General features: G+C 42.9%; 1 protein-coding gene across 2 annotated transcripts; it reads left to right on the top strand.

The window, feature by feature from the left end:
• The first annotated feature begins 3,067 nt into the window (after positions 1-3,067).
• IDS (iduronate 2-sulfatase) lies at positions 3,068-12,256 on the top strand. 2 transcript variants are annotated; one of them, XM_074915125.1, is made up of 9 exons: positions 3,068-3,219; positions 3,978-4,114; positions 5,163-5,340; positions 6,193-6,281; positions 7,516-7,716; positions 8,333-8,503; positions 9,141-9,267; positions 10,786-10,959; positions 11,640-12,256. In XM_074915125.1, exons 1-9 carry the CDS (start codon positions 3,078-3,080, stop codon positions 12,140-12,142), a joined length of 1,722 nt encoding a protein of 573 aa, XP_074771226.1. In that variant the 5' UTR covers positions 3,068-3,077; the 3' UTR covers positions 12,143-12,256. The 2 variants fall into 2 exon arrangements, with proteins under 2 accessions (XP_074771226.1, XP_074771225.1); XM_074915124.1 differs by lacking the exon at positions 3,068-3,219 and adding an exon at positions 3,318-3,855.
• Positions 12,257-13,895: the final 1,639 nt, after the last annotated feature.

Raw genomic sequence — 13,895 nt, 5'->3', positions numbered from 1 at the left:
CCACTTAACATACTTGCATTTGAAAGAGGCAAGTGTTATGCTAATTAAATGCATGTGCAATAGCAAAATAATTCCTTGGCTTTTTCCATAAAAAGTCTCCAAATGAAGAGAAGTGTCACTTGGGGATGCACATTTCTAGCAGCTGATCTATGCTAAGAAAGTTGCCGATACCTGTGAGATACACTGCTTATACACAAAATTAATTCCAAAATATGCAATCATCAAATACACTGAATAATATTCATGAGCTGGTTGCATGTTGTGTACTCTGTAGTAACTGAATTTGTAGGAACATGGTTCTTGATTTGATTCAAGCATTTCCAGTGTGTATAAAAAGGACATGTAAGATCCACATAAAAATAAACTTCACTGTAATAGAGTAGGTATATGTGCTTGAATGTGTGTGCCCATGCTGTGTAACACATAATGTACTGGACTTTTGAACCACACATCTCAGTGATCAATAGGACTGTGACAGACCATTTTAGCCAGTGTTCCTGGTAAGCTTGTAGTGAGTGCATACACGATATAGTTCAAGCCTCGGGTATGCTTCTTTACAGAGCAGAGAAAGGCTGTTTTCTATCCCATTCTCTTAAAGAGTTAGCAAAGAAGAAGAGCAGTTATAGGAAACCAGGCACTAAGTGCCATTTGCAAACATCTGAAAATGCTTAAGTCTGATGAATTGTATGTTTTTCTTAATTGGCTTACACTTCCTGGGTTTTATAGTTTTTCCAATAAACCTGCTCTCTTCTGAAGTATTCCTATAGGTATTTTAACAAAAAAGCTATCTTCCGTTACAAAAATTTTTAGATTGAATTCAGTTTCATAATTCTGTCAGCTTCTTCAGAGATAAGGGCTGCTTCTGGCTCTGAGGTGGTTCTGTTTTAAGCGTTGATGAACAGTTCAGTGAAAGAATCCTCCAATTTGGGGAGTATCCATAGGAATTCCTTGGTGGTTTGAGGGTAAAGGGTAAAAAATATTTCTACTTCAGATTCACCATTGCACATGTAGTTTAATAAATATACAGCAGTTGGCATATCTGGTTTGTGCCACATGTACATGTCCAGAGAATTTGCACAAACGTACTAAGTGTGCTGTGGCTTGTGTGTGTTGGTGGTGCTGTGTGAGGCACCTCATACAGCAAGCGTGAGGAGATCCAGCCCAGCCCGGGAAAAGCTTCGCTTATCAAACATGTTCTCCATTTGATGTGCACCTGTGGAATATGTCAAACATCTCGAAAAGGCATCAAGTTTTGTGTGTGCTCTGTGCTATTTATGCATTGGACATGCTGTGAATTAATTGCATCTAGTAAGTCTACTGCCCTGCTGCTGAGGAAGTTATAGGGTATGCAGAAATCCCAGATAAGCCTTCAAAGATCTTTATATTCTCTTTGAATAACATTTATAGGTGTGGGAAAAAAAAAAAAAAAAAAAAAAAAAAAAAGAAGCACCTAGGAAAGTTTGGACAGTAAGACTTTCCATGGCAATTTCTCTTAGTGTAGGTAACTTCAAAATTGCAGAAATACCACAATTTGCACAACCCCAGCAGCACAGAAGGATTAATCCACCCACCTGCCTGCCTCTGATGAGGCAGCCTCTGCTGTATGGACTTTTCACGCTCGGCTATCGATTTTCTTTCTGTATGCTAGTCCTCAGTATAAAAAAAGTGATGAATTAGGGCATTTCTGTCTGAGAACTCATGCTGACAACATTTTAATTTTGATAAGAAAGAGCAACCGATACAGTTCTGAAGCACAGAAACAATTATTCCATTCGAGATGCATTGCTCTCCTGTAAATGGAGGCTTTTTCCCTAGTTGTTTTTTGTTTGTTTGTTTTTTTAATAGTCTGATCCTAAAGACATTGATATTTGCCAGTTCATTTCACTGTTAATCTGCCATTTGTAGTCAAAGGAGCGCCTAACTCCACTGTCACAGGCACCGTTGTCATAGTGGTTTTCAGATACGGGAGTGAAAAGCTGGATGGGTATTTTCAATATTGGTATAGTTGTCAACACTTCTCCTGCTTGTTAAATGTTTAAGACTACATAGTTATGGTTTTTTAATCCTTTTATAATCTTCCTGTGAGCAGTTTTATTGTACCATCTTGGTCTTTGGTAATCTTACAGTTGCAGATTGGGAAGCATCTGAAGAATTAACAGTGAGTCCATTTTTATACAGGAATACTGGCAGTAAATCTATTCTCTCTTTCACAAAGATAGAAACCATGAAAAATTTCAGAGCTTTTTATAAAACTAGTTCTTCTTGAAACTTCTAATATTATGGGGAGGGGACAAGATGCAGCTTTTGCATCTGGTCTTTGGAGGCTTGGTCAAAAAAAGTGATCAGAAAGTCTCTGTCCTCTTCTGGCCCTCTAGACCACTGCAACAGCCGCGTTGAAAAAGGTCAGTTGCCTTGAAAGCCCGGCCCTGCCCGCCGAGCGGCCGCTGCCCCAGGCCCCAGCACTGGCACTGGTAACTCTGGAAATGTGTTTGTTTAAGGAGCGGAGGTAAGAGTTAACTGGGTGCAGAACTGATTAACAGCGTGAAAGTTCGACTCTGAGGCAGCTTCTCTAAACACCAAACCTTGATTTCCTCGCTCCCGACGTCAGGCAGGAAGAGCTGTCAGAACGGCCGGCAGTATTCCCTGTCCCAGGAAAGCGCCCGGAGGCGGCGGGCAGGAACGGACGGCGCGGCTGCCTCCGGAGCCGCTCGCCTGCGCTGCGCCCCGCGCTCCGCCCGCAGCCGGCCCGGCCCGGCCCCGGGGCCCTGCGCGGCGCCGCGGCGCCACCCTGCGGGCGCGCGGGGAACAGCCTCCGCCCGGCGGCAGGGGCGGGGCCCGGCGGCGGGGGCGTGGCCCGGCGGCGGGGGCGTGGCCCGGCGGCAGGGGCGTGGCCCGGCGGCAGGGGCGTGGCCCGGCGGCAGGGGCGTGGCCCGGCGGCAGGGGCGTGGCCCGGCGGCAGGGGCGTGGCCCGGCGGCAGGGGCGTGGCCCGGCGGCAGGGGCGGGGCCCGGCGGCAGGGGCGGGGCCCGGCCGGGACCCGCCCCCGGGGCCGGGAGCCGTCCCGCCCCCGCCGCTGAGATGGCGGCCGGCGCTGCTGGCTGCGCGGCCGCTTGGCTCTGCCTCTGCCTGCTGGCGCTCCCCCGACACGCCTCCGCGGTCGCCCCGGAGGCGGCGGCGACCCGTTGGCCCCGCACCCGCGGGGCGGCGGCGGGGCCCGGAGGTGCGGCGGGGCCCCGGGTGGGGCTCGTTCCGCGGGAGGGCAGCGCCGGGCTGGGCCGGGTCGGCGGGGGGAGCCGGGAGGGGCCGCCCGGTCCCGTCCCGTCCCGTCCCGTCTCGTCCCTTCCCTTCCCCGCGGGGCTGTGGGGAAGCGGCCGGGCGGGCCGTGCCCGCGGGCCCCGGGCGTTGGGGTCTGGTCTCCCCCAGGGCTCTGGGGAAGCCCCGGCTGCAGCATGAGAGGCTCCGGCCGCGGGCGCCTGCCCCAGCCTGGGCGCTGTTTGAGCCGTAGTGCAGCTGGGCCCCTGAAGAGGGCGCTTTAAAAAGTAGATCCGTAATTAATTTTTTAAAATGTGTTCTTTTTATCACTTTGGAGCAGGAGCATATAGCATAGCAGTTCCCAAGCTTTGCCTGTAGCTTAACGCCCCTCTCAGAGCTTGCGGGCTGTAGAATTCAGTAGTAGGTAGGGCTATGAAGTACCACTTCGTTTCACACCGCCCTTCTGTGCCAGCTGGAGAAAATACCATGGGAGGAAGCGGTGAAATGGGAAGGGAAGTGAAAGCCGCTATAGTTCTGTCTAGGCAGAACAAGAACTCTGGCGTATTGGAAGACTTAATCCCAGTATTTACGTTCCCTTACAAAGGTATTAGATGTTCTTGCTGATTTTTAAAAAGTCTACTTCAGGGTTAAAAAAATGACAAATCTGCATAAGCCTCTGCTTACCGGAGCCCACCTCAATATGTTCCCAATTCTGTTTCTTCGTAGATCATATGAATATCCTGCTTATAGTTGTGGATGATCTGCGTCCTGCTTTGGGCTGTTACGGAGATAAACTTGTGAAATCTCCAAACATTGATCAACTTGCTTCTCACAGTGTTGTGTTCAGCAATGCATATGCACAGGTGAGATAAATAACTTAATCAAAAGTGTTTTCTCTATGCAAAATAATTACCGGGTTTACCACAGTAGGTGTTAGGTAGACCACTGGAAAAAGCAAGTATTTATTAGCCTTAAGTATTTCCAGTAGAAAATAAATGGTTGGGATGAAGTGTATGAACCTATCTTTATTAAAGTGAGAAAAATGAAAACAGGGCATTTGAATCATGATATTTGTGTAGCCCTTGGAGGAGTATGATGTCACTCAAACATTTTCACTGCTAGCAGCAAAGTGCTGCTTAAAAATGCTGTTTTACTAAATTAGAATTATTTTTTCCTACTGTTTAGAAAATATTTTTTACTGTTTTTTCTTTTGAGGAAATCTATAGACTTTTATAAAGGGGCAGGCTGTGTGGTAAGTATTACTATTATGTATAGGACTCCAAATCTCACTAATTGCTCTTTACTTGAATACTTTGCATAGGATACCTACATTCCTGTTTCTCTCTGCTGAGAAATTAGAAGTTTGAGTCTAATTCTGCCTAGGGATTAGGAGTTTAATAATACTTGGCTCTTGACAATCTGAAACAGAATTGGTGAGGCCTTTGCACTGTAACCTGGACCTTCCATATGTTTATCCTTTTCATTGTTCTTAAGGCAGTCCAGATCAACTAGACTTTGGGCTTTTGTCACCACAGTCCATATGCCACTTCTACTTAACTCTGTGTGAGTGTGAGCTACTAGATTTCAAAAGCCCTGTCTTTTAACGCAACCTGACTTTTTTTTTTTTTTTTGGTGCTACTAGCTGTATAACCAAAGTTTTTAGTTCTTAGGAATTGGTTATTTGAGGAAAAATTATAGGTAGGTAAATATATATCTTGCTAAAAGCTCACAATTGGGAATTAATTTTCTTAATAAGGAGGCTGGTCATTGCAGTTTGAAGTGATACGAAACGCTTTCACTGCACTTCCTGAGCCTTCGAATGTTTTGCCTGGCCACACCTAAGTCATTCTGTATGTGTGTTTTGTTTTTTTTTCCTGAATTGGTTCTTTTTTTGGCTGACTCTCTCCTCAGCAAGCCGTGTGTGCTCCCAGTAGAGTGTCGTTTCTTACTGGACGCAGACCTGATACTACCCGACTTTATGATTTCTACTCCTACTGGAGAGTACATGCAGGAAACTATTCCACGATGCCCCAGTATTTCAAGGAGAATGGCTACACGACCTTATCTGTGGGGAAAGTTTTTCATCCTGGTATGGTTTGAATTATCATCTGCTTAACATACACGTTTAATGTGTATATTCTCACAAACAGACTTCACATATAAGTCTCGGCTGTGTGATTCTTGTCTGTATTGACAACTATAATCATGAGCCCAATTGTACAATGGTTATAGGTTGTCTTTAAGGTATTAGAGAGCTATATATTAGATTATTGTTATCTAACGAGTGTTTTCACATCTTATCCAGGGTTTGTGGGATTAAATGTCTAACGTTCTAAAAATATGTCTGGAAGTTAGGTATCCGCTGAAGATGAAATTACTGAACAGCCTCATTGTCTTAGTTCTGCAAGTACACGTTCATGCTTCCATAATAGGCTGTCTGGATCAGGAGATATAGAATGTATGATTAATAATACCAATTAAATAGGAAAGTAGTTCACTAGTTAAAAAGCAATAACACTGCTGAGTTGAAAAATGCTGTAATACTGACCCTCTTTTTGGTAGTTCTTTACCCCAGGACTAAACTTGTGTGGATATATGAACTTTTGGTTGATAGTAAAGCTAATTAAGAATGTACATGAAGACTGTTATTAATCCTGGGGGTTTGGTAGTTTTCTTGCTGCTGTTCCCTGAATTAATGTTCTTCAAGAGGTTTGAATCTCCCTCACCAGTAAAAGGTGTATTTCAGGGAAAAAAGTCTGTCTTAAACTTTTTGACTTTTATTTCTTGGTTTTCTTTTTCTCAGTTGTCAAAGATAATTTGAAATGTTTCTTCATTTAGCATATTTAAAAAAACCCAAACAACCCACAACTGCGAACTAGTTAAACTTGTTTATGCTCTTCCTGGTTCAGTGAACTATTAGAGCATTTCTAATGTTTTTCAGGGGTTTCATCCAATTACAGTGATGACTATCCATACAGTTGGTCCATTCCACCCTTTCATCCTTCAGCTGAAAAATATGAAAATTACAAGGTAAGGATGATTTGTGGTTCCCTAACAAAGGAGGGTTTTCAGGATACGACTGAATTATTCGTCAAGCACAGGCTATACTCTTTTTTTTTTTTTTTTTGAGACTGAAATCTCGTGCAGGGAAACACCTAGCTGGTTTGATTCTCTCTTTCTTAGTCTTCCAAAAGAAGGCCTGTCTCTTCAGTTGTGTGTCATGTTGATTCATGTGCCTCTCCTGCAGGTATTTTAAGTATTTCTAAATTAATATTTGGAAGCTTAAGTTACTGAGATATAAAAGTGCTTGCAAGAAAGAGTGATCTTAATTTGTGTCTAGGTCATAAATTCCTTTATCTGAGAAGCGTGGTTGTCAACTTCCGTGCTAATCCTGCTCTGCTTTGTAAGTGGCAAAACATTGGCTTGGTGAAATTAATTCAATGAAAAGCTCAGGGCTGAGCAATTGGATGTCATAATTAAAATAATCTGAAACTTTATCATCTGATTCAGTTTTCTAGAATGTTTGTTACTCTTCAGTGTGGCCCAAAAGAATATTTTATGTTTATGCAAACGTTGCGATAGCATAATGTGCTGGAGTCTGTACGCTGCCAAGCAAGGAGCTCCAGCCATGAGGCTGCAGATAGCCTTGGCCATGCTTTGTTCTTGCATTTACTGCTGAAAAAACTGGTTTTAACAACAACAGCGTTTGCAATCTATGACGTACTTTTCTTTATGTTCATTTAGCAAGTCTCCCAAACACCCTGATTAGGCCACCTTTTCCTGGCAACTGTTCTAATTTATTTTTCTTCACTGATTATACATCAGCCACTTCTGGCATTTGTTCAGAAATTAAGTCAGTAGCTTTCAGGCAGTTCTCTGAGCTCTGGGGATCAGGAGTAAAAACATGTGTATACAGCATAACCAAATTCTGCTTTCTTGCCAATAGGTCAGAGATTCTATTCATCATAGAAGTTGTCTGTTTTCCCGTATGACTATGTTTAATCTTCTGCCCAGCTTTAGAGAGGACTCTGCTTTTCCATAGACATGGAAGTTGCAGTTCTTCAACTCCTGAAGCTGTCTGCTCAGGCATCAGTGTACTTGGTGCCTTTAGTGTTTACAGAAATTTTGAAATTCCTTTTTGTATCTCTGATCTGCAGTCTTTTGGTAGAATGATTGAGAAGCAAATTGGTTTGAAAGTTACAGAACAGAGGATTTCTTATTTGCTTTTACAGAAGTTACTTAACTCTTTTTTTTTTTTTTTAAGACTTGTAGGGGAAAAGATGGAAAACTTTATGCTAACTTGGTGTGCCCAGTGGATGTGACAGAAATGCCCAGTGGTACTCTGCCTGACATTCAGAGCACTGAAGAGGCCATACGCTTACTGAATGCTGTGAAAACCAACAAGCAAAAATTCTTCCTGGCTGTCGGTTACCACAAACCACATATCCCACTGAGGTACCCACAGGTGAGGAAGCTGGAGCCTGCAGGGAAAGGAGCTCAGACAAGCGTTGCTTTTGCTTTTCAAAGCTGTTTCCACAAATGCTTTATTGCTGTTGTTTCTGGAAAGCAAGCTGAAAACCAGCCTTGGTTTGATGTAACTTTAGCAGTTGCCTGTGTTGCATTTCAGAATGTTTAATGAGAATGAGTTGTGACCGCTCAGCCAAAAGCCAGGCTCCTACCACCATAACAGTGGCTGCTGTCGCATGGAGATGGTGTTCAGCTTGATGGAGTACGACATAATGAGGCCTTACAGGATCTCGTACTCCATTCCCTGTTTGAGTTGGTGGCAAAACTCCTATTCATTTCAGAGGAAGTGATGTTGGACCTTTTATTTCAGTGTTGCTTTGAGATACGGGAGGCTGGTTTTAGGTACTTGCTAACTCAGTATTTTTAAGGCATTGTTTGGGGCTGACAGGCATAGTATTGCTAGATTTTACACTCTGGGGGAGGGGAGTGAAGCCTTGTAAATGGTAAGAATATTAAAGGATCATGCAAGGGGAAATGGTTGCCGCTTTACAACACAAAGTTTACAATAGATGTCAGAGGTGAGGGCAGTCTTGATGTGTGTTTGTGTTGTAAAGGAATTTCTCAAGTTGTACCCCTTGGAAAACATCACATTAGCCCCAGATCCCTGGGTGCCTGAGAAACTGCCTTCTGTGGCGTACAACCCCTGGACGGATATCAGACAGAGGGATGATGTGGAAGCATTAAATGTTAGTTTCCCTTATGGACCACTTCCAGATGACTTCCAGGTAAGCTGTCAATACAGTGCACTGCAGTCAAACTGCCTTAACTTGTCCACTGCTCTTAGATGTTCCCAAGTATTCAGCAACTGACAGTTTGCAAATACTCTGCATCCTCTGCCTTGCATACTCTCACCTCTAGCTTTGTAGGCAAACCTTCACTGTAACTGCAGTCAGCCAGTGAGGGTGGGGAGGAAGAGATCAGCCACCAACTAGTGAGAATAACATGTGTTCCCCGTTTGTGTATAAGGGGACATATGTAGCAGCTACCAATTTTGTGTTTGTTTTCATTATCTGAATCTGTTTATCTGTTTCAAGCCACCACTCAGTGTATCTTCTCTTGCAAGATTTTCCTTGACTTCCCAGTGCTTATGCCAAAATCAGGTGCGCTGGCTGGACTGTGAGAGAAGCAGAACTGATTGGTTTGAAACATCTTGCTTGAAAGAACTTCTGGGAGAGAAGTAGTTTTTAACTGCCCCCTCTCTGTTTACCTTTTCTGGGACATTAATCAGGGTACAGGCACTTAAAAAATAAAGCAAGCTTTACAAGTAAAATCCTTTAGTTCCTTTACTTAGCCACCCACTGGTTCACCTGTGTGTGTGTGTCTGGAAAAGCTAGCTTTTTTCTCTCCCCTCTTAACTTGCAGCGGCAGATTCGTCAGAGCTATTATGCTGCGGTTTCTTACCTGGATACACAAGTTGGCCTGCTCTTGAATGCTCTGGATGATGTAGGACTCTCAAACAACACAATAGTAGTTTTTACTGCTGATCATGGTAAGTCTTTAAATCTTTTCCCAGATCACTGCTAATAATTGTGCAACTCGGTGCTAGCATATTAATGAAGTATGTGTTTATGTAATGTACAGCAGAGCTACCATACCTTACATGTCAGGTTAGTCTGTCTCTAGTTAATGGACTGACACAGGCTTCTGTGGCTGCACAGTTCTGTCCCCCTGTGAGCACCTCTCTTGAATCAGGTTGAGGGTTTGCTAGTGAGTGATGAGACCAGGACATTGGGCTGAGCTTGCCATATTCCCACCTCCTACCCAGCAAGTGACTCTTGCTGGGAACAGTGCTGTGAACAGATAGCAACTGCTCTTCCCCCCGTACAGTTTGTAGAGAGCCATCTGGTACAGTGGGTGACAGGCTTTCTCATTAACTGCTGAAGTGTGTTTTCTTGCACTTGTCATTGCTGCTTGAAGAGGATCTAAAAGTGATAGCAATATGGCTCCCCCCTCATAACTGAGGTCTTGGGCACTCTGGATCCTGGTGGTAAGAAACTGAATTTGAATCGTGGGACAAATACCTCAAACATTTAGTTGTTTGTTTCAATACTCTAATATTCATTAAAACAACTCCCCCATGATTCCTTTAATTGGGGGATCGCTTAGCTGACTTAAAATGGTTAGAATCTGGTTTAACTAGATCAATTTTAAGTCACACACTTAGTTAATTTGCATTGACTTCTGTAGGTGTGTGTGTATAAACAACCCTTTATGAGTTGTAGAGTAATGGGATTAATACTTCTGGTGCTAAAGTGATTCTAGATATTCCTTCTGACTTGTGAATTTGACTGGGACTTTCCATTTTAAACTGAATTCCTCTTTTCCTTGCTGTGGTTAATGTTAAACAGTTGGTGTTTCCAGTACTGTGGCTAGCAAAGTGATCCAAAAAAATCATGTGTTAACATAGCTGTCATAGAGCTCCTTTGTCTTCCCCCAAAGTGAAGTTGGCAATAAATCTGCCTGGAAGGAAGTCGTGTTGGCATCTCTTCCAAGAGGAAGAGGAGAGCTAAAGAGTTTTGATCTCTATTGCTTCCTCAGGGGTAACATCCTGATATGGCACTCTGGCATAGATAGCAGCCTTGGCTCCAAGGGATGTTCAGTTACAGTGTTAACAGGAGTATTGGAGAGCTGGCAGCTGCCCAGCACTTAAATGAGTGCTTTGTGGAATTGATCTGGAGACTCTTGCAAGCACTGTGACACACCCCAGTTCCTCTTTTCTGCTCTTTTAAAGTTGGTTTCCTATTTCTAATCTAGAGTAGGGGAAATAAGAAAAGGTGTAATTTCTTCAATAAAAGAGTATCAACTTGCAAGATTTAGGTGGCTGTTGAAATAGCTTTCACGTTAGAGAAAAATTGTGTTATATTTAAATACAGCTTGTTATTTGCCTTTTAATATATCCTTGATAACAGACTAGTGGCCTCAACAGCCAGAGTCAGTTTACAGTGAGGAAGAAATTACTACTAATTATGACACAGTATATGCTCTGAATTGTGTTCTTGTCATCTAGGATGGTCCCTGGGAGAACATGGTGAATGGGCAAAATACAGCAATTTTGATGTTGCTACCCGTGTGCCACTGATGTTTTATGTCCCAGGAATGACAACTTCCTCTGTTAATCAAGGAGGGAGGGTCTTCCCCTACCTTGACCCTTTTAGCCATATTTTGGGTTTGGTACCTCAAGGTAAATTTCCAGCATTTATTTTTTGTTTGCAGTGGATATATGTAAAGGAGAAGTGGTGATGTAATGACACTTTGCCTACAGACAGCTTGAGTCGGTGTCATTGACTGTGCTGATTGTACTGATGAGGAATAAGATGAAGGGAATCCTTGGACACAAACTTTTGCTTTGGTTAGATCTCCTTAGTGGAAACAGCTAGATGTGTCTGTTAACACAGCAGGTGATTTATTTTTGTGTGGTGTAGTTGCCTAAAAGGAACCTTGGCCTATGTTTTATAGTGGTGGCTGTTGTCTTTCCAACAGTGATCAGTAAACATTCTCTGTGTAGCATCTGTACTTAAAATTGGAAATGCTTGATGGAGGCACTCTTCTGTTAAATTGTTGACACTGGAATTTGCTTTGTCTTTCTAGAGAGTTCTTTTTCAAAGTAATGAATATTACTGCCTTGAAGGATGCACATTTGAGAAACATAAGGGCAAAAATTTTCTCGTTAAAAATGCGTAGACTAGTGTCTTCAGAGCTAACTGTCGCACCTTAATTGCCTTGATTTTGTTACCCCACAGATCAGTACAAAGCACTTTCAATAAAGCACCAACTTAATTATCAGAATAAGTTTCTAAAATGTTCTACCAGTGTCTGTCAAAGCATCACGTTACATAACTTATATTCTGATGTTTCTTCTAGGGCGAAGAAAAAAAGTGGTAGAGCTTGTGTCTCTGTTTCCAACACTTGCTGAACTTGCTGGCCTGCAAGTTCCTCCAGTGTGCCCAGAGACTTCGTTTCATGTTGCACTGTGCACTGAGGGAGCGAGCATCGTCCGATACATTAATGCCTCCAAAGAGAAGGTGGAGGAAGAGGAGGGTGGGTGTGATGACACTTACAGGTGTTTTAATGAGGAACCTGTTGCTTTGAGCCAATACCCTCGGCCTGCAGACACTCCTCAGTGGAACTCTGACAAGCCAAAGCTGAAAGACATCAGAATCATGGGCTATTCCATGCGTACAGTTGCCTGCAGGTATACTGTATGGGTTGGGTTTAACCCCAGCAACTTCAGTGCTGACTTTGAGGATGTCCACGCGGGAGAGTTGTACATGGTGGAGACGGATCCAAACCAGGATTATAACATCTATAACAATACCTCACATGGTGTTTTTTTCAAAAAAATCCTTGGCTTGCTGAAGCACTAGGGTTCAGAAACTTCTCTGTGCGTGTTCTTGCGACTGAAGTAACCATTCCTTTTTTTGTGTAAAAGCTTTCTGTTGTACAGAAAACACTTGGATTGAATTAAATCCTGTTTGTATCAAAACACTAGCTATTGCCTTTGTCTTTTTTCAGCCTTATTACACTGAAGGAGTGTGTAGTATTACACTGAAGAAGTTGCAGCCTTATTACACTTCTGCAGTTGTGTTTTCAAACAACACTTCTCACAACACTTCTGAAAAGGCCGTACAGGGTATGCAGGCCCATGCTGTGAAAAAACTCTTTAGTCTTCTCTTTGAGTGACTGAAGTATTGAAAATCATAACCTGTCCTGAAACTGGTGGTGTTAAAGTTGGAAAAAGAGATGTTTGGGAAAATGGTAAAAGTGAGGTGTTTGAAAATCTGTGCAGAGAATGTGTGTCAGTAAACAGGTCCTGTCTGTTTTACTGAGACTTGGGGCTGGAGTGGTCAAGGAGACATTTGATAGTGGTGAAGGACTGAGGTGCCTGCTGTCATCAGCCTTACCTCTGACTAGAGCTAAAAAAAGAGAAACATCATGTGTTTCATTCAAAACGTAATTATTTTAAATAAGACCTTTGATTTGGAGATTCATGCTTATACAGGAGTGGATCTGAATTTTTAATTAATGTGTATGCTTTCATCACTGAAATGCTAAATAAGACTGAGGGTTCAGGTAACACCAGTACTCTCTTCTGTGTTTTTTCATAAGGATTGGTCCAGTGAGGCCGCCTCACAGGTGAAAAGAGATGGAAACCTTTAGCTGTTGTGACTTGCTGGTTACTGTAGTTGCTGAACTGCTCAGTGCACTTGAGGGTTCTCATGTCCAGTGACAGAAACTTTGATATTTGTGTTCTGAGGTGCTAAGTGGGGCTTGGCAGTCTTAGTTTTGGACTAAGATAGCTAAAAGCCTCCCAGTTAGTTTTAAGATTTTAGTGTGACATTTAGCAACACAGAATGTGGTGCGTTAGCTGTCCCAAGCTATGCTGGTAAGTAAATTTTCATATGGCCAAATACATTAAGGTAAATATGTTGGGAAGCTTGTATCTGAGAAAAATTTTGCTGAGTATTTAAGTGCTGTCTACGTTATGCTCACAGCCACGGGTACGCTGTGCTCTAGTGTGATGGCAGTAATTTTGTGTAGTTTTATCAGCCTCCTGGATTTCTGCAATTCCATCTTGGTAATCGAGGCGCTCAGAATTTGTACCCTAACAGATAAGAGCTTGTTCAGACAGTGCTAACTCCTGCTACCTTCCTCAATGAACGGCTCCAATTCCTACAGAAAGAAAAAGCTAGCCATTCATTACTTGTCTTCCTCAGATAAATTGACTTTAATATCCTAGAGAAGCCACAGACATAACTTTTTTTCATTAAAATCCATGTGACAGTCTTATTCCTAATTAATGTAGAGAACCCACCATGAATCTGATTCTGTGTTAGAAGACAGCGGTTATTTAGTACCTTAAACTCAATTAGAAGAATATATTTCTTAGGAACTTGTCATTTGTTTTACTCAGCCCAAGATGCTGTGTGTTCTGTAGCATTATTATTCCTGATGAAAACATTATTTTTCCCCTCACTTATGCATGTATACTTAGATTCTTGATGGGTGTGAAATACTGCAGAATGTAGCAGAATCAGTGTAACTATACCAGTTTCACACTGGTTGAAGGTGTGTTTTATTGAGCATGGTGCCAGGCAGAGATTTGGAGTCTGCAGCTAG

The sequence above is a fragment of the Athene noctua genome, chromosome 11, assembly GCF_965140245.1.
Source record: "Athene noctua chromosome 11, bAthNoc1.hap1.1, whole genome shotgun sequence".
Classification (NCBI taxonomy): Eukaryota; Metazoa; Chordata; class Aves; order Strigiformes; family Strigidae; genus Athene; species Athene noctua.
The sequence above is the reverse complement of the archived record's forward strand: the minus strand, read 5'-3'. Positions and strand labels throughout refer to the sequence as shown.

Bases quoted from the DNA above. Each gene is read 5' to 3' on its own strand.
- IDS (XM_074915124.1), top strand. From the start codon at position 3,684: ATGAAGTACCACTTCGTTTCACACCGCCCTTCTGTGCCAGCTGGAGAA. The intron at 4,115-5,162 runs GTGAGATAAATA...CTCTCTCCTCAG, and splicing joins TCAGCAATGCATATGCACAG to CAAGCCGTGTGTGCTCCCAG. The intron at 7,717-8,332 runs GTGAGGAAGCTG...TGTGTTGTAAAG, and splicing joins TCCCACTGAGGTACCCACAG to GAATTTCTCAAGTTGTACCC.